General features: G+C 45.7%; 2 protein-coding genes across 3 annotated transcripts in view; one reads left to right on the plus strand and one right to left on the minus strand.

Moving 5' to 3' along the window:
• Nucleotides 1-24,943, plus strand: part of CDC73 (cell division cycle 73) — a 754,132-nt gene that overhangs the window by 408,500 nt on the left and 320,689 nt on the right. The gene's annotated exons all lie outside the window — the stretch shown is intronic.
• B3GALT2 (beta-1,3-galactosyltransferase 2) lies at nt 9,363-21,340 on the minus strand. 2 transcript variants are annotated; one of them, XM_086964546.1, is made up of 2 exons: nt 21,024-21,340; nt 9,363-11,036 (listed from the first exon to the last, which is right to left on the minus strand). In XM_086964546.1, exon 2 carries the CDS (start codon nt 10,936-10,938, stop codon nt 9,673-9,675), a length of 1,266 nt encoding a protein of 421 aa, XP_086820672.1. In that variant the 5' UTR covers nt 10,939-11,036; nt 21,024-21,340; the 3' UTR covers nt 9,363-9,672. The 2 variants fall into 2 exon arrangements, with proteins under 2 accessions (XP_086820672.1, XP_086820677.1); XM_086964551.1 differs by having other exon boundaries at nt 20,983-21,340.

Here is a 24,943-nt window from a genome sequence, read left to right on the forward strand (position 1 = left end):
GTTTTGTTTTTCAGGTAGTGTAGATTCTATCAAATATTGGTGTAAGAGTGGCCCTTGATGTCTCTCAGGATTGAAAAGCATAGACTCTAGCTTGCCATGCATTTGAAAATAAAAAGAGCTTAGTTGTTGATCATGCAGTTCTTTCTTGACTCATCTTTTCAAAAGTCCGTTACTTCTAAGAGCACTACAATCGCACCCAATCCACTTAAAATGGCAAGTGATGGCGTTATGTAGAATGTTTTTGCTTCACTTAACAAAATCAACATACGTTTTGCAAACTAGCGCACAAGAATGAACATTACATTTAAAATGAGAACACACAGGATCAATCTAAGTGGTGCAAGCAGTGTTAAAAACAAAATTAGCAGTTGTCTGCCACAAGTCTTTTTATGGGCTGGTTTTAGCCAAGACTTTATTTTACTAAACTTGTATATTTATTAAACATACTTACAGGGCTTTCAGTCAGCCCTTTACATTCATTGATCTGTTATTGTGTCAATCATGTTTTTCCGCCCACTGTGGCGTGCAGCATGGTGAGGTGGATCAGCCCTCTTCAGCCATTGGATACACTTCACTGTGAGTGACAGCATTCTGCCCTTTCATACGGAGCGAACCCACACACATATCAGGTCACTGGCACGGAATATATTATGCTATTATGTCAATTAGTGCTTTTTTAGACCAACACATTTTTTGAATATAATGTTTTATATTATAAGGGTCCAACAGCTTCCTCAACAATAAAGCTTTGCAAACATGAAACGAGCACGGACTAAGCCAAAAGGCTACCTGCCAATGTCCTACCTATTAGCTTTGGAAATGCCTGTTGGTTCAACAGCTGCTAACTGCACCCATCATTTAAACAATACTTAACACATAAAGTGTAAGACCTGTATTTCAGTTGCCTGTGGGATTGGAGACATTCTTCAGCGCCTTAAAATTGTGCACCTCTATGCGGGGAAAAAATATTTCTCACTATGAGCCATCTATATTACAGATTCAGATGTTTTAGGGTATATTTTAGTATGTGATTAAAGATTGTCTTCAATGGCAGCATGTAATCTAAAAACATGAGGTTAATAAGAATTGTTATTTTAATGCTTTCTATGGGTTTCTGATGAAACGTACAAAGAACGCAGTCTTCAGCGCACAGATCATGTCCTCAGATATTGGCTTTATTGGAACATACCACAAGTGCCTTGTATGACTGACTACTCATTATTGGTGCAGTGCTACATAATCAATTTTGTACACACTACCTAGTGACTAGGGCTCTAGCCTGGTAAAATCAATGTTTTAACCAGTCTTATACGAGCGAGGAAGACCAATGCCTCACTGTCTGTTTCGAGATAGTCATTAAAACCATGATGTTTCAGCTATGTCCCGTGATTGCCTGGTATCCATCAGTGCTGTCTGCTGTAAGGGCCCTTTTCCTCGGCCTAATAAGTGTTTGTGGAGGTTGCAGGAATTAGAGGTGTGAGGCATGGTATCCTGCCTCCTTTTCAGATTGGCACCCCTTGATAGATATATACACACAAATATATATGTATACACACACACATATACACAAGGGGACTTGTTCCCCGAAACGCGTCGAGTGAGCTGCTAATAAACGCACGTTAAAACCAAGGATTGTTGGTCTGGATTTCATTTCTTGAAGTGTGGAGCGAAAATTGCTGGATATTGTGGGGGAGTGGCGACCCTGTCCCGCCGCTGAGAGTGGCTGAAATTGCTTTTTCGCTAAAATAGAGTTGGAAAAAAATATATATATATTATATATGTATATATATATATATATCTCCACACAGTTTGGCTCAACAGTCACTCGGACCCCTGGCGTTTCTCATTCCGGTGCGAGATTCTTGGCAGAGCAACGCCGTAATTCTATGCTACACACAATTCCTTTCGGAAAATTTTGAAAAAACGCACTCTCAGGCTTCTTAGTTCTTAGTTAGCTTGTTGACCGTTGCGCGTACATGCTCCAAAATCCTCTTGTGCTTTCTATGTATTTTAGGGAACACGGACACTCTCGCATGTAAACCACAAATTGACTTTTGCAAGTTATCAGATCCCTGATTTGCCATATTTTGTTATTCGTTAATTTCACTTGATTCGTGTTCTTGGCGATCTGGCACACCTTGCAGTTGTAACATTTTCTGAAACCCTTCGTTTTTAACCATTGTATTCCTTTTATTGGTTGAATCAAATGTAACCATTTTGAACCGTGATCAAGCTATCGTGGATAGCGAAACGTGTCGGTTGTCTCCTCAACCCTGATGTGATTTGAATATTAAAAGCTTGGGGAACTAAGAAGCCTGCAAGTGCGTTTGTCTAAATTGTTCGAAAGGAATTGTGTAGCGCACACACACACATCTATATAAATAAAAATGTAAATGTTTGTTTGTTCAAAATCACAAATCTCCGGAAGTTCTTCACCGATTGCTTTTAAATTTTGACACAACGTTGGATTCAAATAGGGGTGTGTTTTTATATACACAACGTTGGATTCCAATACGCCTGTGTCGAATATGTGCATGTTTTTAATCGGAAGCCCGAACAGACACACAAAAATGTCAATGTTCGTTTGTTCAAATCTTAAATCTCCGAAAGTTCTTCACCGATTGATTTGAAATTTTGACACAACTTTGGATTCTATTAAGCACATGTTTATATATACACAGCGTGGGATTAGAATATGGGTGGTGTCCAATACACTTGTGTTTTTAATCGAAAGGCCGAACAGACCCATTTGATTTGGTTGCGGCGCAAAAACTACAAGGGACGCATAGAGACAATAGTCTACATATATTAGGATGAACAGTTGGCGTCAGGATGGCAGACAGGGAAGTGGGTGGAGGAAGTGGGGAGGAGTTGGCTTACTCTGCAGCATTAGCGTGTGTTTATATATACACAACGTGACAATAGTCCCAAAAACATATTGTGTGCCCACAAGCATTGTGAAATTAAACCTATTCGAATCGTGCGCTTACTCTTTTCTTTCGCTTCCATTTAACCAGACTGAGCCACAGCAACGTGTGGCAGGGTACAGCTAGTGTGTGTGTGTGTGTGTGTGTGTGTGTGTATATATATATATACATATATATATATCACTCCCAGGCTCCCTTCCACAAAGGAACCACTTGGACGCTTCAGGTGCCGTTTCAGTATTTATTCAGCAAGGGAAAAACAACGCGTTTCGGGGATTAGCCCTTGATCACGCTCCAAGAGTGATCAAGGGCTAATCCCCGAAACGCGTTGTTTTTCCCTTGCTGAATAAATACTGAAACGGCACCTGAAGCGCCCCAGTGGTTCCTTTGTGGAAGGGAGCCTGGGAGTGATATATATATTGAGATATATATATATATACACACATACATAATATATCCAATACAAAAGTCAGGTAAGCACGCTCTCAGGATGTAGCTCAATGAACCCACAGTATTGCAGGAAAATGTTTATTCACACAAATATATACATTTGTTCCCATGATGCCTAGAGATGCGATAGATGTGTTTAATGATCGCATGGTTGGGGATTTGAAAGATTTAAATAAGTCCATCGCCAGAAAGAAAAAAAATGTAGAAGTTATGCTGAGCTTTGTTACTCTACCCTCATGCGTAAGTTTAATGATCATGGTAACATCATCGTGAACAAGGCAGACAAAGGTGGCAACATTGTTTTATGGCCTCGTGATATGTATATTTTGAAGGCTGAGAGGCAGTTACATGATTCCTTGTGTTACAGGAAAGCTTCCTTTAATGAACTTAATAAGGTTAAAGAGCTTATACACACCGAGTTAGCTCAGTGGAAAAGGGATGGCCTTATTTCTAAGCATGAATATTTGTTTTTGAAGAATGACCACTCTATTACCCCTATTTTATATCTATTCCCTAAAGTTCATAAAGGGGTATCCCCTATACCTGGGCGTCCCATTATTTCAGCCCAAATGGAAATGGTTTATTGGAACCTATTTCCAAATATGTTGATTTTTTTCTTCATGGCCATATGGAATTGTTGCCGTCTTATATCAGAGATACAGGTAATTCATTTTTTAAGTAAATGGAAGGAGGTTATTTGGAGTCCAGAATACCACTTCATTGTCATGGATATCTGTTCTCTGTATACCTCTATGAAACATGAAGATGAGTTACATGCTATTCAACACTTTTTATCTAATCGAGACATCAAATTTTATGAGCATAATAAGATGTTGGTAAGGATGATTGAACTTTGCCTTCACAACAACTTTTTTCTTTTCAACAATGAAGTTTATCAATGCGGGGCGTGGCCATAGGGGCATGCTTCTCCCCCAGCTACGCGTGTTTACACGTGGGCTGGTGGGAGGAGTGTGTCCTTGGTCACGCCTCTGATTTTGTTGGAGGTCTAGGAACGGGGATCATTCACCTTTGGCGTTTCATAGACTATGTGTTCATTATTTGGCAAGGGACAAGAGAAAGTGCAGAACAATTTGTGATCAGAATTAACAACAACAAGCTCAATTTAGAGTTAACGGCTACTATTAGTAAAGAGAGAGTGGAATTCTTAGATGTGGAAGTCTGTTTTAAATGATGATATTCAAACTAAGCTCCACAGGAAGATACTGCCGGAAACTCAACTCTCCATGCTTCTAGTGCCCATCCCCACCATTTGGTTAAGAGCATCCCGTATGGGGAGTTTTTGAAAATTTAACGCAGCAATGATTATGATTTGGAAACATGTCTTAATGAATCATTTGAGATTTTTGATTCGTGGTTACTAAGATTGATTTGAATAATACATTAAAAAAGATGATTTTTAACACTAAAACCCCAGCCCAAATGACCAATACCGACAATGTTCCCTCCATTGTTGAAGTGATACCTCAAAAGGAAGAAATGAAAGTTAGATTAATTACTACTTATAGTAGTCATGAACGAAAGATTCGCAACATTCTTAAATCTAACTGGCCGATCTTGAAAACTAATATAACTCTAGCACCTTTATTGGATGAAATTCCGTGTATCACTTTTAGGAGGGCTCCCTTTTGTCAAGACCAGTCCCGAAGTAGTGACCTTGTCTAATTGGCTCTCTAATCGTACAGGTTTTTTTAAATGCAGTTCTTACAGAGCCTGTAAGTTTGGTAGTAACACTAGGGAATATAACGATGCTTTCAGTCAAGAGGTTATTAAAATCAAAGGATTGTTTACTTGCAAAACAATCATGCTTTTTGTTTTGCAATGCTCTTGTAAACTCCAATATGTTGGGAGCACAAGTTTACAACCACATCCTACAGCATCTTCGGTCGATTGTCAACTCCGACCCTAGTTACCCTGTGGCGCATCATTTAAAGTTGGTCCATCAAAATAATCTCAAGGATTTGAGTTATTTTGTTATTGATGCAGTGCCCAATTCCAAGAGGTGGAGGTGACAGAGAACGCAAGCTTGGACAATTGGAGAGTCAGTATATTCTAATTCTTGATACCAAGATCCCGAATGGTCTTAACACGGGGGAGGATTTATATAACTTTTTATAAATATTTATGTTTTTAGATATTAAAATATTCATGATAATTACATTTATTCGAGTAACCACCGTTGGGGGCAGGCTTGGCCCCTAAAAGTTGTTAATCTATGAATTTTGCATTTTTAGCATGTTTCCTTCTATGCTGCTATGTTAGTGCTGCTCTTTCAATCAAATTGTTGGTTGTTAGCCCCTTTTTTTCTGATGTAACTGTATCAATGTCCTTTTTATCATATTTGTACTGGAGTTTTTTACTAGTTTTTCTAGATTTTCTGGTTTCACTGTTTTTTTTCTTCTGATTTGGATGTGGTAATAGGTTTTTCTGTAAAATTATTGGGGAAATTAACTTGATGTCCCTTACATGAAAATGAAATTAGAGCTCGTTATGAAATGTCTTTGTCAAACTTTTAAATCATTATTGGTTTTAAAACGCTTTTTTCATCATTTTTCTAAATTTCACTTTTCTTAATACTCCTTTAGTTCTTGGATATTAACCACTAATATTGTCCACAAATTCATTAAAATGTCATTACAATTTTTTGTATGTTTGTGTATAGTGGTTATATTTATCTAGGCACTTGCACTTTAATATGGTAAGGCATCTTCTAATTTGTAATATGGATGTATCGAGAAACGATTCTATTCATTGATTTAATTGCACTATTTTCACACTTTTGTGAATGCAGTTGTTTGCACTATTCCCCTTATATTGCTGAATGATATAGACTTAAGCATGAAAGATATATAGTGAATGACCGCTTGAGGTATGGATGCATTGGGCACTTGCCCGAGATTGAGTTTATCTCTCTATATACTGTGCATATTTATATATTACTATTATGCACTTTATTGTATTTATATATTTATTATTCAGATTTACCATCTTGTAAAATATTGCAAGTTTAGTACTGATTTTTGAACTCTCAAGTCGTCTTTATCACAAGTATGTTTTTTATGTCTATGCCAGACTGGGAGGAGTTGGTGCTCTATATCTGCATTAAAAACTCGCTGGTTTTTGGTCTTGTCATGTGATCAAGACCGGGTGCCCCCGGTCGAAATGCGTCATGCTGCCAGTTACGGAGTAATAAATGCACTTTATCACCCTGAAAACGCGCTCGAGTGGTCTGTATCTGTTGCTGTGAGCTGCTCCTCTGCAGGATTCTGGAATATATGTGCTTCATTTTAGCCAGTGGGGTTACCAGCTCTTATTTTTGGGGGCCGGCACTTATTTCACTGTATCTTATATTAATCAACTGCAGGACAGGGAAAACAAACATAGGGGAAAGAAGGAGCCATAGAAGGATGGAAAACTGTCACAAAGGGAGACCGGAGGAACCTACAAGAGTGAGAGATCGAGGAGTGTCTGGTAGTGCATTAGACGCTACCAGCCTTGGTATTCGGCATGCCGACGATTAATTGCACCGGCCGCCGGAATCTGAGCTTGGGGCACCGGCACTCCTTGTTTCACTAACTAAGCACTCCGTCAATCCAGTGTAACATGTTTGATTCATTGTGTAGTGAACACTTTTTATTGACACAAAGTTCTTAAAGCTTAAACATTTCCATCTCATTTCTGGAGTTAAGTTTGTATGTGTTTTCAGTGAACCTTCAAAAACCAACTTCATACAACCAAATACATTTTCTCCAGCCGATGAGAGTATCAAGTCTGTAACAATAATTACCTAGATTAATCATTATCTGTAAGCATATACCTCTTCTAAATATAGAGAGCAGTGAAGTGTGAAACCGTAAATTTACTGGTTTTCATTATATAGAGAGCTTTTCAAACAATTCACATATTAAACATTAAACACCAAAACACAATGTTCTTGTTACCTTGTTAGTCACACGATCAATGGGTGCCATTTAAAGCAGTATGGATGAAGAACACATGATCACTGTGATAATACATTGGCCTTTATTAGTTATGGGTCAAAGTATCTATCCTGTTTTTAAACGTAAGCCTTACATTTATATATAACACAATGAACTTACTGGTGTGCTACCACAAACGGATAGTACTTGATTTTCCATAAAGCAAAAAGGCTTGTACTAGTCTCTTTATATCTACTTAAATTTAAGACTTGGTGTGTACATGTCTTTTGGCCATTGTTTATTTTATAATTTTGAGGTAGCCAACTTGGTACCAGTAAAAAGGTCATGTTTGAAGTAATTTTTCAGGAAAACATGCAACCATATAAATCGTTCTTTACTAAGATGAAATTTTCGTATGAAGCTTATCTTGGCCTTACAATTGTCTTCATTTGTAGTTGTACATTTTTGTGTATATGTTTTAATTAATACTAGATCTTGACTTTGTGAAATTTGCGCCCTTCATGTTTAAAACCAGTCTTTGGTTTGAAGTAAACATGTTTATAACTGCTCTGTGTATGATTCAGTCAAAAGGTAAATACTGATGGGTACCAATTAGTCTTAATAATTATTGTTACGAAACATGTCCGTTATCAATTAAGGATACTTGGGTGTATAAATTTGACTTTTGAAGATTCATCAAAAAACATACAAACATGACTCCAGAGATAAGCTGTAAGTGTTTCTGTGCTGAAGAAGGTTTAACAATTTAACAACTTAGTATGTCACTTTAAATACACATGGATTAAATCAAGTTACATTGGCTCAAACATGGACTTTGATCGTTGGAATAAATACATTCACTTTGTACCTCCTCCCTTGTGTATTTATAACAAGCATTGGTGAGGTAGCTGTTGCAGGGTGTAGTTAATGCTGATCAAACACAAGGAGATAATGAACGGAGTGCTAAAACTTTTCAGAGACTAGCCCCCAGAGTTGGATTGAATCCATCATCGTTCTTTAGCTCACTTCGCCACCCCAGTTTGGACGCAGCCATATGCAGTCCAGCCCGAACTGCCAGGACAGGTCCTCCCTGGCCCGGTACCGAGCATCATGTGATCGGTTTAGGGGAAACAAAATGCTGGACAATTTCTTATGCCCACATTGGTTCAAAAAGAAGACTGGGACAGTCAACAAGTATGCTTTGATAACCCCACAGCGCTTCTTGAAAGCTTGACTGTCACAGATTGTTTGTTGCCCTTCTGCTGCAACTTTGTTGTTTCCAGAGTGTGTGCATCTGTTGCACAACCGTATATGCATATTTAATCACAGAACCACATAGATCACTCTGAATGCAAGTGTTGTGTGACCACTAAACCCATATGCTACTTCCTAAGACTTCTGTGGGCCAGGAGCACCAGAGCAGTGATGGCCCAGAGTTCCAGCAGGCTTCCCCTTGTGGGTTTATGCTAGCTTACCTAGATTTGGGTGACTCTGCCTGACCCCCTGCATTGAACCAGAAACTTCAGGAAGATGGCCACTGCAGGGTATATAGGGAGATATCGATTGAGATCCACATTAAGGTGAAAACGAAAGATTCCTGCCCCCTCCAGAAGGGTGCAGAACTTAGACCCCAGTTAAAGACACTCATGTAACGTGAACCAGTAGTGAAGACCATAGGATCCAGCTTCATGTTCGCTTTTTTGCATAGAAACAGGGCTGAAAACAGCACCTGGGATTATTTACATTTATTTTTCATAATGCTAGTAAGTGATGAGGCTAGCTCTAGGTTTACTGTCTTGGGAGTTCTTGTGGTTTTAAGACTGGACAACTCGCCACAGTTACTTTCTTTGCAGCCTTCCACAGGCATGCTGGCATTACTGTGAAAGCGCTAGGATACGGCCTTCCTGACAGATTAAGGAGGTCTGTGTGTGGTTTTTAGCTGAACAGTTTTGTTTCAACAGTATCCAAAATTGAGGTTTCCTACAGTTATAGAAAGTGGTTGAGGTCAAATAATTGTACTTGAGAAAAATACATTCTACATATAAGAAGTGCTCAATTATATTTTATTGGCTCATAAAATAGCAGTTGTACCATTGGTGTGCATGCTTCTGTTTGCACCGAACACAAACAAATCCGTGAATACAGCTGGGATTTGTCTTTAGTAAATCTTTTGGTCACATGTTGTCTTTGTAATGTGCTTATCAGTTAGAGGGCTGGTTCTTTTAAAATAAAAAAATATTTTTTTTAACTCCATAATGTGGTGGGACATCTCCAAATCGGCAGTCTCGGTACATGCTTTCCAGTGGTTTCCAGATTGCACATGGAATAATACCCACGACAGGGTTGCGAAAGTCCTCTCAGTGCAGCTTGCGGTGGCGATACCGGGCAGCCTTTTCTTTTGCAGCAGAGATACAGGCATTGAGCTTATTCTGTTGCAAGTGGTTCCAGTATTTGATAAGTTCACTAGGTTGGAATTGGTGGGATGTTATCAGGTGGCTGTATTTACAGCTGGAGTATGAAACTCGCCAGTGATTAAAGACAAACTCATTGGGAGGGGGAACTGGATCAATCCGCAGCTTAGCTAGACAAATCCCCACATATACATCCTCCAAGTGCAGGCGGCGTATGCTCAATGAGACTTTGAAGATTTTGTCTGCTAGATCACCGGAGAAAACGTACCCTGTACCAGAGCAGAAGACAGGGTAGCGCTCACTTGGGTATAGGTCTGGTGGCATGTACCATTTGCTGTCCTTGTTGCGATTTGGTGCATATCCTCTCATTAAGTAACCTGTGAAGTAGTTGTGCCGTGGTGGCAGCTCTGGCCTCAAGAGCTTGTGTATCAGATATTCTGTGTTGACAAACATATCACTGTCTGTTTTCATTACATATGGAATTTGCGGACAGTAGGAAGCAACCCAATTCATCCCCATCAGTGTTTTGATAGTCAAGTTGTAGTAGGTGTCCAAATATTCCTGCTGGATAATGTCATGGTGCTGCCTGCTCTCCTCCATGATGGCTCTCTGAAGGTAGTGGTTCAGCTTCATAGTGAGTCCAAGCAGAAAAATGCGCACTATTTGCAAGCCAGGCACTAAACTTTCATTTCCCCATGTTTGCCGAATAGCCTGCCTTGCTTCCACCTGCCCCGGTTCTGCTGCAATTAGCAGAATCAAAAATGGACTCTTCCCTTTGCACTTTTCTGGCTCGTTTATGACATACTTGAAGTGGTACTTGTTTGGATGGCCAGCACCTTTCTCATTGTAAATGCTGCCATTGGTTCTGAGCGTGTTCTCTAATCCTGTTACCCCCTGAGGTGACAATTCCGTGTTGTTGGGATTGGCTTCAGTTTGTGGCCGAAGAGTCTGAGTTGCCACATCCTTCAAAATGTTCCTGAGAGAGCTGTTGGTCTCGCCCTTAGTGACCCGGAATCCTCGAATAGTGTATGCCACAGGATTTTCCTTAAATCCACTCCTGCCTGGCAGCCAGTCATGATGATTAAAAAACAGAAACATGGCAAAGACGAAGACTAGCGACAGAAGCCCGATGAGATGTGTCCGAAAGAGAGACCTCTTGCTGGTCCAATTCATCTTCGCAAAGCAGCAATGTCGCCTTCTCCACTGGAGCATGGTGTTGTCGTCCAGCGTTGTGTGGCAAGGGCTCCTTTTCTGTTGTAGTCACAGCACTTCTTTGGTCGTCATCTTGTTTGTTCAGGTTAGGTAGATTTCTGCAATAAGACCAAGAATATGTGAGTCTGTGTACTACAATATTTCTAGAGCTAACAGCAGAAATGAAAGAAAAGGGCAGCAGGGTTGGGTACCTACTTGAGATGGCAAGCGACCAAACAGATTTCATGTGAACTACAGTGGGCTGATCTTTACCTAACAAATCTATGAAAATGCAGTGTTAAATATCTCTACACTAGCAGCTTCACATTGGAACCCTGCTTTGAAGGATAGGGACTGTGAAGCTACTCTGTCCCTCGTGTTGGGCAGCAAACTCATATGCAGCGTCCTGGGCAGACTCTCACTTAGCGCAGAGACGCAAGTGTCAGGCCCACCGTTTCTGATGTATCTCCTATGTATTTGGACCAGGGAGGTGTCCCCAGTAAGCAGGCTGTGGGATGCCTTTCTGTGCGCCGCTGTGCTTGGGATTTTTTTGGCCCTGACTGTGCTAAAAACCCCTGATGGAGTGATGTTCATATCGAGATGCATGGCCTAGGTCCAGTGAGCTCACTGCCAGCCCCAGAGGCGTGCTGATAAATGTTTCCTTCCTCCTTTCAATCACCTTTCACCCCACACTTCAGGGTATGAGGTGCAGCGCGCCAACCTGTCCCTCAGGTGATGGATGCTGGACCGCGTAGAGCTGCAGATTGCAGGCACGTCTCACCGACACCATTTTTATCTACACTTGGAACTGGCTTTCTGCAGTTTGACTGTGTAGGGCGCAAAAGACACAGATCTCTGCAAGCGATGTGTGCTGCTGATGGAGGGACATCGGGTGTGAACGGAACGGCGCTGTGGGTAAGGGGTAAATCTTCATTTCAGATGGGGAATCGACGGTGACTGTTTTCCGCTGAATCAGTGTGTCCTTTTTCACGATGATGCATGCTGCAAGCCGAGCACGGCTCTGATAAATGAGCCCTGCATCGCTCAGTGGAAACGCTTTTCAGATTCTTAATCTGCTCTATATCAAGCCCCGACCTTGTACGTTTCCAAGGAGGTTGAAAGGCCATCCCCAGAAAAAACGTCTGTTATCCTACTGAGCTATTGCGGGGGAGGTTATTGGTTACAGCGAGTTCAGCATGGCAGCCCTGCAACTGTGTGGTTGTTTGTGATTGACAGCAAATACTCGTCAATCTGAGGGTTCGTCCTCTGGATCTTAAAGGTGCAAAGCAGCCTCTACTACCGCGCCATTATCGGTCTTAAAATGTGCATTACAACTCGCTATTATTCCACACCATCATCTACCTTAAAATGCACATTAAAGCGTCCTCTTCACTTTCTTGTGTGACTTCAAAGGCGCATTACAGATGACTCCTGCTCCTCACCACCCAGTTTTAAATATGCCTGCTGGTCCCTGTACTAAGAGCTATCCTGACTTAAAACGTGCACTAGAGTTCAGCCTTACTTCCTAATATCCTGTCTGAAAAAGTACATTGCGGCTAACGCCTACAGTGCCATCTTCTGTGAATTAAAATCTGCATTACAGCTCACCTTTACTTGTATGCCATAAAACGTTTATTATAATTCACCCTTACTTCGCGCCATCATCTGTCTTCAAATATGCATTTCAGTTCACCCCTACTGTGCCCCATTCCCAGTCTTAAAACATCCGTTTCAGCTCACCCTTATCCAGTGCGGTCTTCTCCATCTTAAAATGTGCATTACCACCCACCCTTTCTCAGTGCATCATCTGTATCTTAAAATATGCATTACAACTCATTGCTGCTCCTCGCTTTCCGGCCTTACGATGTCCATTACAGCTAATCCTTACTAAATTCAATCCTGTCCTTAAATGTACAGTACAGCTGACCCTTATCTCAGCCACCCTGTTTTTAAATTGTATATTTCAACTCGTCCTTACTACTCATTTTCTTATGAATGTGCATTACAGCTCACCCTTACTAAGCCCCATCATGTGTGTCTTGCAATATGCATTATAACTCGTACTCTTGCTCTCCTGTCCTTAAATGTGCATTACAGCTCACCCTTACTAAGCGCCATCATCTGTCTTAAAGCATGCATTACAGCGCACCCTTACCAAGCGCCATCAGGTCTTAAACCATGCATAACCGCTCACCCTTAATAAGCACCATCAGGTATGTGTTTTAAACCATGCATTACAGCTCACCCTTACTAAGCGCCATCATGTGTATTAAACCATGCATTACAGCTCACCCTTAGCAGGTGCCATCATGTGTTTTAAACTATGCATTACAGCTCACCCTTACCAAGCGCCATAATCTGTCTTAAACCATGCATAACAGCTCACCCTTACCAAGCGCCATCAGGTCTTAAACCATGCATTACAGCTCACCCTTACCAAGCGCTATCATGTCTTATGCCATGCATAACAGCTCACCCTTACTAAGCGCCATCATGTTTCTTAAACCATGCATTACAGCTCACCCTTACTAAGCACCATAATCTGTCTTGAACCATGCATTACAGCGCACCCGTACTAAGTGTCATCATCTGTTTTAAACCATGCATTACAGCCACCCTTACCAAGCGCCATAATCTGTCTTGAACCATGCATAACAGCTCACCCTTACTAAGCGCCATCATGTTTCTTAAACCATGCATTACAGCTCACCCTTACTAAGCACCATAATCTGTCTTGAACCATGCATTACAGCGCACCCGTACTAAGTGCCATCATCTGTCTTAAACCATGCATTACAGCCACCCTTACCAAGCGCCATAATCTGTCTTGAACCATGCATTACAGCTCACCCTTACTAAGCGCCATCATCTGTCTTGAACCATGCATTACAGCTCACCCTTACCAAGCGCCATCATGTCTTAAACCATGCATTACAGCTCACCCTTACCAAGCGCCATCATGTCTTAAACCATGCATTACAGCTCACCCTTACCAAGCGCCATCATGTCTTAAACCATGCATTACAGCTCACCCTTACCAAGCGCTATCATGTCTTATGCCATGCATTACAGCGCACCCTTACTAAGCGCCATCATGTTTCTTAAACCATGCATTACAGCTCACCCTTACTAAGCACCATAATCTGTCTTGAACCATGCATTACAGCGCACCCGTACTAAGTGCCATCATCTGTCTTAAACCATGCATTACAGCCACCCTTACCAAGCGCCATAATCTGTCTTGAACCATGCATTACAGCTCACCCTTACCAAGCGCCATCATGTCTTAAACCATGCATTACAGCTCACCCTTACCAAGCGCCATCATGTCTTAAATCATGCATTACAGCTCACCCTTACCAAGCGCCATCATGTCTTAAACCATGCATTACAGCTCACCCTTACCAAGTGCCATCAGGTCTTAAACCATGCATTACAGCGCACCCTTACTAAGCGCCATAATCTGTCTTGAACCATGCATTACAGCTCACCCTTACCAAGCGCCATCATGTCTTAAACCATGCATTACAGCTCACCCTTACTAAGCGCCATAATCTGTCTTGAACCATGCATTACAGCGCACCCTTACTAAGCGCCATAATCTGTCTTGAACCATGCATTACAGCTCACCCTTACCAAGCGCCATCATGTCTTAAACCATGCATTTCAGCTCACCCTTACCAAGTGCCATCAGGTCTTAAACCATGCATTACAGCGCACCCTTACTAAGCGCCATAATCTGTCTTGAACCATGCATTACAGCTCACCCTTACCAAGCGCCATCATGTCTTAAACGATGCATTACAGCTCACCCTTACTAAGCGCCATAATCTGTCTTGAACCATGCATTACAGTTCACCATACTAAGCGCCATATTCTGTCTTAAACCATGCATTACAGCTCACCCTTACTAAGCGCCATATTCTGTCTTAAACCATGCATTACTGCTAACCCTTACTAAGCGCCATAATCTGTCTTGAACCATGCATTACAGCTCACCCTTACTAAGCGCCATATTCTGTCTTAAACTATGCATTACATCTCACCCTTACTAAGCGCCATCATCTGTTTTGCAACATGCATTACAACTCCCTCCTGCTCATTGCCCTCCTGTCTTAAAATGTGCATTGCAGCTGGTCCCTACCACGCATCATTCTCTGTCACACTTATCCACACCATCCTGTCTTAAAATGTGTATTGCCACCTATCCTTACTCAGCGCAATGTGCATTACAACTCACCCATGTTCCATGCTTTTTGGTTTTAAAATGTGCATTACAACTCCTCCTTACTCCACACTCATTGCCTTAAAACGTGCATTACACTCATCCCCTTTCTGCTCAACTAGTCTTAAAAAGTGCGTTAAAGCTCGCCTCCAATCAATGCCATACTAGGTCTTAAAATGCTCATTAAACCTCACCCCTACTCTAGGCCCTTTCGGTTTCATTTAAATGTGCATTGGCGCTCACGTGTACTACTATCGTGGCATCTTGAGCTTGAAACGAAAAGGCTCGGTGTTTGGGGTAGATAGGGTACAAATGGTTTTTTTTTAGTTTTTTAATAGAGTTGGATTGGGCACGCTTTGTCTCGCTTCCATATTACAGCATTCTTCGTGCAGCAAGAAAGGCTGCGATTTCTTGCTCTGGTTTCACAACATTTCACGCCCGCAGGAGGGGCCCCTCCATTAATTGTAACATTTCCCCGGGCAGCCGCAGGCTGCCGTCGATGCTTATAATTTGTACTTTCCTGAGCTTTGACAGTATTTTCTGTGCCTGCGTACAGGTGACTGACAATGTTACTTTGTGACAAATTACCTTGATCATACACTGTCACTTTTATTTTCAAAAATGGTTAATGCGAGCAGCGTGACTGGGGCGAGCCTTGATGCAGGCAGGATTGCGCCCTTCGGGTTCTGGTCTCGCTGCGGCGTATTTTCATTTTTACAAAGCGGAGCGTGCACATCTGAAAGGCGAGCTGGCGTTTCTGGTTTCTTGAGATGCCTTTCCCATTGATCCGCCGCGTTTGTGAGGAGAGCGGTAGTAGTGCCACATAACGCGAGTTCACCGTGCCGCCGTGTGGGGAATACACTCCCTGGTTTGAAGAGGCGATGTCTGGGATTGATGAAATCCGCTTTTTAAGGTTAATCCAGTGTGTCAGCTGGGTGAAGGGGTGCTTCTAGAGCGGGGGTACCGAGGCCCTCCCGTTCCGGCGGGCAGCGCTATCGGCGCGGCTCCCGCTGGACCAATTATGGCCGTGTCTGCCGCTCGCCGTGCTCGTCATTCCGTGACCTCTGTAAAACACATCCAGCTGCTTCCGCCAGGCTACCGGGTTTGGGGGGATTGCAGGCTACGCTTTTAATGGGCAAGAAGCATAGCATTGATTTGCAGGGGTATCCTAGCTGATGAGCACCTTGAGAGGATGAACCCTCTCGAGAGTGTGACCGGACTAAGGGGGCGGGAGGTCCTTCAGACAGAAATAGGCTCACTCTTGAGTGAGAACTACCCCAGTACCGCGTCGGAGCTAATGCCCACCGAGGGCCCGGTTTTAGGCTTCAGTCAGAATGAACGTGGTAAAGTTTGTCCTACTGTGGCTCTGTGGCAAATACCTTGTGCCCACAGAGCAGCCATTAGGGCAGGGATAGCTTCTGTTGAGGTTTACTGAGAACTGCCCCAGGACAGAGTGTGACGTATTGCCCACTGAGGGACCAGCTGGGCATGAGTCTCTTTGTTCAGCTGTGGAGTGAATTGCCCCAGAATGGAGTTGACTTTGTGGCCGCGAAAAGGCTCTTTTCACATAGCTGGCGTCCACTTTTATGAGTGGAAGAATGAGAAGTTACCATGTGCCCACTGCAGGAAGCTTGTGGGCTTTTTTTCTACTACAAGCACCTACTGCCAAGGCCTACCTGGAAACCCCCCTTGCAGTTTTCAGGGATGCGTAGGGGGTTCCTTTACAATTTGGGTCATTGTACTTTTATTCATGTTACTTGTTTTCTTAAATTATTGTGACTGCTCTTGGTGCCAGGGATGGCCTGTGTGAATCGGGTGGAAAACAAACCTCCTATAAATTGAATTTCCATTGTATTTCTCCCCCTTAGTGTGCTGGTAGTTGCATTGCAGGCTACACCGGGATCCTGTAGTGTCTTTCTCTTATCTTTGTTAATTTTACTTTCCTAAGCTCTTGCAGTAAAATAAACCAGCCGGGTTAGGATATTCGACAACCGCACAACTTTCAGCCACACCATTTCAACCTGAGGTTCGCTTGCGGCATTGGACTGGGTTCCAGAACTGCAGTTTCCTCATCCTAGTGAGAGTGACGAATGCAGGGCACACGCTGAAGCCTGCTGCACGTCTGCAAATAGCCAGCATCTGCCAAAGCTCTATGCTGCCCCAGCACTTTGCCACCAAACCTTAAGAATGACCTTGTTCGTGTTAAGCCTTAATTAACTTCAGACTTAGACGGAAAGGTTAAGTGCTAAGCTGTTCCCATTGGACGGCTAGAAATGCGTTTGAGTTCTTGTGGCCTGCAGGGTGTTACTTGAAGAAATAATGCATTAAGATATTGTCATCCGACTTTCGTTTTCGAAAGATAGTAGTGTTAAAACAAGAATGAAGTTGGGGACTGAGCCAAGCTAGTTGTCAGAGGAATCAACCACATGGGTACTACCCAGAGTTTGTGGTAATGTGAGACGCAGTATGGAACATGGCAGCCTTTTTTGGGATCTAACAGCCATCGTCGATTATGGGAAGGGCAGCTGCTGTCTGAGAGGTGGGGATACTTTAGGGCTGGAAATGGGCAGATTTTATGTAAAAGTCGGTTTCCTTGTAGGAGATAGAGCAGACTTTATGGAAAGGAGGTTGCTGTCTAGAGGATGGGCCGGAGTAATAGAAAGGGCAGTTACTCTCTGGAGGTAGGACAGACTGTGGACAGGGCAGCCCCTGATTACCCTCTGCTAGTATTCATCGGTAACACTCGACGGGCTTCTTTGTAGTGTGGTATATGAAGTGTAGCTCGTTTTTGCATCAAATGTTGGCACACTTACCAATCCAAATGTTATTGATGAATCGGTGTCCGTGGTTGTGGATTGACACTTCGTACGGGTGGCATCCTCTTCTGAGTGCATGCACCTGTATTTGGTGCTACTGTGGTACTATGGGCGTCGGTTTTAAAGGAGACCTTGCCAGCTGAAACTGAAGAGTGCTGTTTAATATGCCACTCGAACAGGTCTCAAGATGACCTTTCTGCTGAGCTCGCTAATTGGCATGTGACCTTTCCCCATTGATCTCCAGCTGTGGGGTGGGGGGGGGCACATTACGCCCATTGATTCTCGAGTGCTGTATTGTGTGCAGCTAATCCTTAACTCTCGCACTCGGGGTGTTGCTTAAAGTGGGGTGTTTGAAGTGTTAAACTCCCCCCCCCCCCCCCTCCCCATGAATGCATTTTCTGTTAAATAGTTGGGTACAGGTGCTTTCAATCGGGTATTGTGAGATGTCAGTCGGAATTCACCAGGAATGTTTACATACACACAGAATAAAAGGCACGCATACTCTTCTCCCTTTCGGTTTTGAAAGTCCTCAAAAATAGTGGTCTCTTTACAAAATATCGTGTTTTCTCTCTTAGTACTCTTACCAGTCTGCATTCCTCTCCCCAGCCACCAATTGCCCTTTAGGCGACTCTCATGCACCCTGCTTGTCATATAATGTAGGTAAATATTATATGCCCGCCTGATTGTCATAAAATCTGAAGATCCCCCCCCCCACACACCAACCACCAAATCTTACTGACCAAGCTACTCCCCTGCTCGCACTGCCTGGGAGATTGTGTCGCCTATGAGCCACCTGCTGTGGTAAGATAAGTTCGAGTGTTCTTTTTGAATATGGCTGACAGATTGTGCAGCAAAGAAAGATGTGCGCTGACCATCTAGAGGAACAGAGGGGATAGCGGCTGTTTGTGCGCTCCTAGTAGCGGACGCTGTAGGCCTCTTTCGACCCTCTGATGATAGCCGATGTTAAGATGATCACATGGTAGTGCTTGAAGCCAGAGAAGCCATATCTGACTAATGATATTTGACGTTGCAGCTTCAGGACAGTTTCTGTGCCTGCAGCTTGGTCCTGCCATTTTATCCTTGCTTCCAGATTACCACAGATAAGGATTAACACTGACCTAGTTTGTCTCAGATTCTGCCGGTCTGTTTATTGGAGTTTTTTTTTTAATGGTCCCTTTCAGTTGCATTAGTGCCTTAGGTCCTGCTGCTGCCCTACCAGTTGCAGTTATCAAGCACAGTACTGTTTGTAGCTTAGCTCAACTAATTCCCGACTAAATTATTTAGGATTAATTAGGATGGAGAAGATCCTACTCTCGGTAATCTGTGTAAATGTGTCCAGATTGGCAGAGCGGCTTAAGTTACAAAAAATTGGCAGAGAGGTGTGGTTTGCCAGGGGTTGGCGGGGAGAGGCGTGGTTTGCCAGTTGGAGGTTTGGTGTGCCAGGGGTTGGCAGGGAGAGGCTTGGTGTGCCGGGGGCTGGCGAAGAGAGGCTTGGTGTGCTGGGGGCTGGCGAGGAGAGGCTTGGTGTGCCGGGAGCTGGCGAGGAGAGGCTTGGTGTGCCGGGAGCTGGCGAGGAGAGGCTTGGTGTGCCAGGGGCTGGCGAGGAGAGGCTTGGTGTGCCAGGGGCTGGCGAGGAGAGGCTTGGTGTGCCAGGGGCTGGCGAGGAGAGGCTTGGTGTGCCAGGGGCTGGCGGGGAGAGGCTTGGTGTGCCAGGGGCTGGCGGGGAGAGGCTTGGTGTGCCAGGGGCTGGCGGGGAGAGGCTTGGTGTGCCAGGGGCTGGCGGGGAGAGTCTTGGTGTGCCAGGGTTGGCTTGGATTGCCTGGGGCTGACGGGGAGAGGCTTGGTGTGCCTGGGGCTGGCGAGGAGAGGCTTGGTGTGCCGGGAGCTGGCGAGGAGAGGCTTGGTGTGCCAGGGGCTGGCGAGGAGAGGCTTGGTGTGCCAGGGGCTGGGGAGGAGAGGCTTGGTGTGCCAGGGGCTGGCGAGGAGAGGCTTGGTGTGCCAGGGGCTGGCGGGGAGAGGCTTGGTGTGCCAGGGGCTGGCGGGGAGAGGCTTGGTGTGCCAGGGGCTGGCGGGGAGAGGCTTGGTGTGCCAGGGGCTGGCGGGGAGAGTCTTGGTGTGCCAGGGTTGGCTTGGATTGCCTGGGGCTGACGGGGAGAGGCTTGGTGTGCCAGGGGCTGGCGGGGAGAGGCTTGGTGTGCCAGGGGCTGGCGGGGAGAGGCTTGGTGTGCCAGGGTTGGCTTGGATTGCCTGGGGTTGACGGGGAGAGGCTTGGTTTGCCAGTGATTGCAGGGGTGGCCTGGGTTGCCAGAGGGTTGGTGGAGAAACTTTGGTTTAAAAAAAATATTGTAAAGCAGTACGGGTAGGCAAAAATCCATCCAGAGATTAAGCGATTGTGCTGGAAAGAATAAGATCAACTCCATGATTTTTTTCTTTTACGGGGGGGGGGGGGGGGGCACTCAATACATCTAGAGAACATGCCAATACTGGGATGCCAGAGGAGGATATGCTAGAGATTGGGAAGTATATCATAGAAGGGGCAGTATGCGGGTGTTGTAATCGGGTGAGGGGGTGGGACGTAGGAGGATAGTGCGGGTACAGGTCTGCAACAGGGGAATATTCGATTTCCTGGGAGGAGGATGCAGACGGGAAGGGTTGAAAAGATGATCGGTACAGTGGAAGGGAGAGTGTACCTGGGGAGCATGCTGAAAATACTGTGTGGAAGAGGACGCGGGAAGCGGCGGAAGGATGGGGAGAGCGGGGATTGATGGAGAATGCTGCGAGGGCACTTGCTGGCAGGGATTGCTCTTGGATACCGTTGCAGCCCAGAAAATATTCCAGCGAAGCCCGGGGACAGCTGACACCGCTGGGATGGCGGGCACGTCTTAGGGAGTCGCCTATAAACGAGATGTTAGGATGGGTATTGGGTCCCACTAGAAACTGCGGAGGGGGGGGGGGGGGGGGGGGGACACAGGTCGGAGCTACCTCCTTTAATAAGGGTGATATTAGAGGGAGGGGCTAACACACCTGCCTCGATAGGAGGCCCCTGGAAGGGTTACTGCTCATACCTGCCTCGCTCATGGCGGTCCCGCGGGAGGGGCGCTGGCTTCGATTCGGTCCGTGTCCTGGGCCTCCGTGGCCCCCCTCGGTCCCTGCACACATGCTGCCCCCGGCGCTCCCCGCGCATCCTCCGGGGCCGCAGAGGCAGCGGGCGGTGTCCTCCCCGAGAGACCGGCGTTCAGTGCATCCTCTGCGGCGTGGCCGGCTCTTAGTGCATCCTCAAGGGCCAGCTCGTCCCCGAGAGCCCCGCTGTCCCGTCCCCGCTCTCCACGGCTTGCCTCTGCTCCATCTCTGCTTGCAGGCGGAGTGCGCCCGGCGCAGGCTGGGGCTGTTGCTGCTGCTCCTGGACCAGCCTCGGACGTCAGCGCGGCGGAGTCACATGTCCCCCCGCCCCCGAGCTGGAGATGGGGTGGTGCCTGCCTGCTCTGCGAGGTGGCTGCCTGCTCTCATTTTAGGGTCAGGGTGGTGAGATCAGGCTGGCTGCTGTGAGTGGGGGCTGGCTGCTGTGAGTGGGGGCTGGCTGCTTTGAGTGGGGACTGGCTGCTCTATGAGGGGGCATGGGAAGCGGTGGGCTGGTCTCTGATAATGTGTTGTGCACCCTGTCTGGTGTCAGTGGCCTGGGGCGCGACAACGGGGCGAGAGGGGGCTTCCTCTTGTGTTCTATCTCGAGCTTCCGTCCATGGGAGCTTGTGCCGTCAATGAAGATTCCTGTCCTCTGACGTTCTGCATCCATCATCCACTTTATCAAAACAAAAACAAAAAACATGCAGCAAGGATGGGACCTGGCTTAAATGTGAACCGTGGCAAGGGCCTAAACCCTGGAACTAAAATAACCACTGCGCCGAAGTGACCGCGTCCTGTACCTCATATGACCCTCGGCTCAAACTCTGGCTGCAGCTCCAGGCAGCTACCACCGACCCCAGGAGTCTAAAACCGACCTCACCTCCCCTCCACCCGTTCATACCGGGACAGTGGCTCGCGCTCATGAATGGGAGCGCGACCTCCACCCCTGTACTGCTGTCCAGATCAGGGACACGGACTGCCGCTCCTCGGGGCGTGGGGGGCGATGCCAGCACCGCCCGCCGCTGCCTATGGGCGAGGAGCCTGACCCGAGAACACCCCGCACTGCTGGGCATCTCACTAGCAGTAACTAAGGCCTGGAGGGATCGGAGGGCGGACAGAGGCGCCCTTCACTGCTGTGCATCACACTCATTAACACGCACCGCGAGATCGAGATGTGGTAGCCACACTCCAGAATCCGTCTATTGCCGCCCACCCAGTAACACCGACAGACCTCTGAGCAGCAGCCAGTCTACTGTACGCCTCTCGCTATCAGCTAACATTCTTAGGGGTAGGGACCTGGGCACACTGCTGCTAAACACCCCCACTAACCATATCACAGACCCTCCTAGGGGGCCGAATCCAGCCTAGGACTCGTCCCGTGCTGACCACTGAAGGAGCAGTGGCCCGACCCCGGCTCGTCCAGTCAGTAACAGAGACCCCCCCCCCCCCCCCCCCCCCCTCCAGGCTCCCAGTCGCTACCCACGGGGTGAGGCCTTTCTGCTCCTCCCGCTGTCCTGCGCCCGCCACTCCCTCGTGTACTCGGACGGATAGCGATAGCCAATCGATGGCCTCTGAACCCGCGGCGTTTCCCGGCAGTGCTGTGCCTGCACACAGCAGTACACCAGCGGCAGTGTGCCAGTGTGGGCCATGTTTTGTCAGACGGATTTTTACCACAGGTCAAGTGCCAAAGATGCTTGCTTTCTGATGCATCTGGAGCTGTGCTAAAGCAAGGTCATGGCAGTGCTTGTGTACAGAAGGCAAGTACTAGCCGCTGTCGGCGCATATGGCCGCAGGCAAGACAGTATGCACCTTTGTTATGTCCGAGATAATGAAGTGAACAACTTCTCCGTGACACTGACATATGGAGAAAACCGATCTCTTCTGCCCTAAGTTTCGCTCTATTTTAACTATTGATGTTGGAAGCCTCAGTCCCCCATCCTTAAACGTGTTAAGAACTAGCCTTGTCTCTAGGTGCAAAGCCGAGAGGCGCCTCCATTAGAAGATGTCACAATGCACACAGAGCGCCGGAAAGACGTCACTAGCCAGGTTGAAATGATTCTTGAGCTGCCTCGGATTGGCAAGGCGGGCACCGACGGGCCTGTGGCGAGGACGATTGGCGGGCCGTTTTTGAGTGGATAACAAGCAGCCCCACCTGCCTGGGTCATCTCAGTCTCCACTTCAAGCACACAACGTCTTGAGGTGTCCGGCCTCTGACTTCCTCCAGGTGCGATGGAGGCCTCAAGGAGCTGCTGGTGGGAAGTCATCAGCACTTGGTTTGAAGGGGACTGGGGCAGGAGGACGGAATGGTGGGAGTTGGTGTGAGGGTCAGCGAGCGAGCCCTCCGGCCCCCCCGCCCCCCCGCCATGGAACAGGCAGGCATTAATTAGTCTCTTTTGTTCTCCTTTGCCTGTCAGATATTAGTTACTGCAGTCAGTGTGTTAAATATGTTATTCTTGCGATATCTATGAAGAAGTAAGGATGAAAGCCAGTGGGGCGAAATTGTGGCCTTAGCGACTTTGACACTGGCAAACCAGTTTCAAGTCCCAGCGTCAGCTCAACATCCTGTGATTCTGGGCACATCCCAATGTACTGAGTCTAAAAGACATGGACCGACCGTTTGTAGTTATTTGATGCTCGTGTAAACCTCTCTAATACCTCTGGGCCAAGTTTGTGCTATATAAACCTGCATGTATGTGGAGGCAGTGGCACTTTATTTTGCCATTTACACATTAGCAACATTACCTGTGTAGGGACTTACACATAATGTTAATACCAAGTAGAAAAAAAGATACAACTTTCACCAGTCTCTGAGCATTAAAGAGGGTTTCTCGAGTATTGTAAACCAAAAAAATGCTGTGACGATCTTAAAATTCCAGGGTTAGTGTTATCTTAAAATTCCAGGGTGAGTGTAAAAGGCAGCCTAGGTCTGGGGTATGCCCTGTTTTCCCTGTGAAATGTAACCCACACATCCTCCGCAATCTACATTCACAGGATAAAAAAGCAATTGAGTTCCTAATATTTGTAATAATTTGAAGCTTCCTACATATTCTTTTTCATTGGAATGCTTATTTCTAATTTAAGTCCCATTCACACATGTTTAACAAATCTTTGGGTATATAATGTAATTACTTTTTTGGTGAAAATCTGAACATTTTCTCTGAATTAAAGTATTTATTTAATTTTTTTTGGGGGGGGAAATGAAATTAACAATATGAACGGATATACGATGAACAAAAGTGAGAAGTGAAGTGAAAAGATTTACTTACAGGAAGATACCTCTAAAAAGATCCTTAGGGATGAGAGACATGGACCCACATCAGCAATATATACCTGTCCCTTCCTTCATACCAGATTTTCTCAGCCAACGTTTCACCAAATGTACTTTAAAATCTATATTGTGGCCCAAGATGGCTGAGTTCCGGAGTACACATGGTAGCTGAGTACTCTGGTCATACTCTACTTCTCCATGGCCCCCAAAGCCCCTCTGAGTCCAAGAACGGGCAAGGAATGCTCTCCCCGAGGTCTGCTAGATGATGCCACAGTGTGAGCCCCCCCCCTACCCTTTGGAAACGGGAGAAGTACAACCTCTGTGAACCTGGTAACATCAATTTTGCATCACCAGCACCACTCGGCTTAGCAGTGAGAATGTTGCCCAGAGTGGGTATAGCAGAGGGTCTCCTCCGCAGCCCTGCGGATTTAAAATTGACCCACACCAAGACATAAGAGACTGGGAGTATACTGGAACCTCACATCAGCACCACTCAGTGACAGAAGAGCGCTGTGCAGAAGGACTGAGAGTGGGCCTTAGAGTTAGGGGTGTCTCAAGGGAGAGGGAATGAATGTCACTGCAGGACAGCTGATCTGG

The sequence above is a fragment of the Lissotriton vulgaris genome, chromosome 1_1 (genome assembly GCF_964263255.1).
Source record: "Lissotriton vulgaris chromosome 1_1, aLisVul1.2, whole genome shotgun sequence".
Lineage (NCBI taxonomy): Eukaryota > Metazoa > Chordata > Amphibia > Caudata > Salamandridae > Lissotriton > Lissotriton vulgaris.

Excerpts from the sequence above, each read along its gene's own strand:
- B3GALT2 (XM_086964546.1), bottom strand. The coding sequence starts at position 10,938 with ATGCTCCAGTGGAGAAGGCGACATTGCTGCTTTGCGAAGATGAATTGG.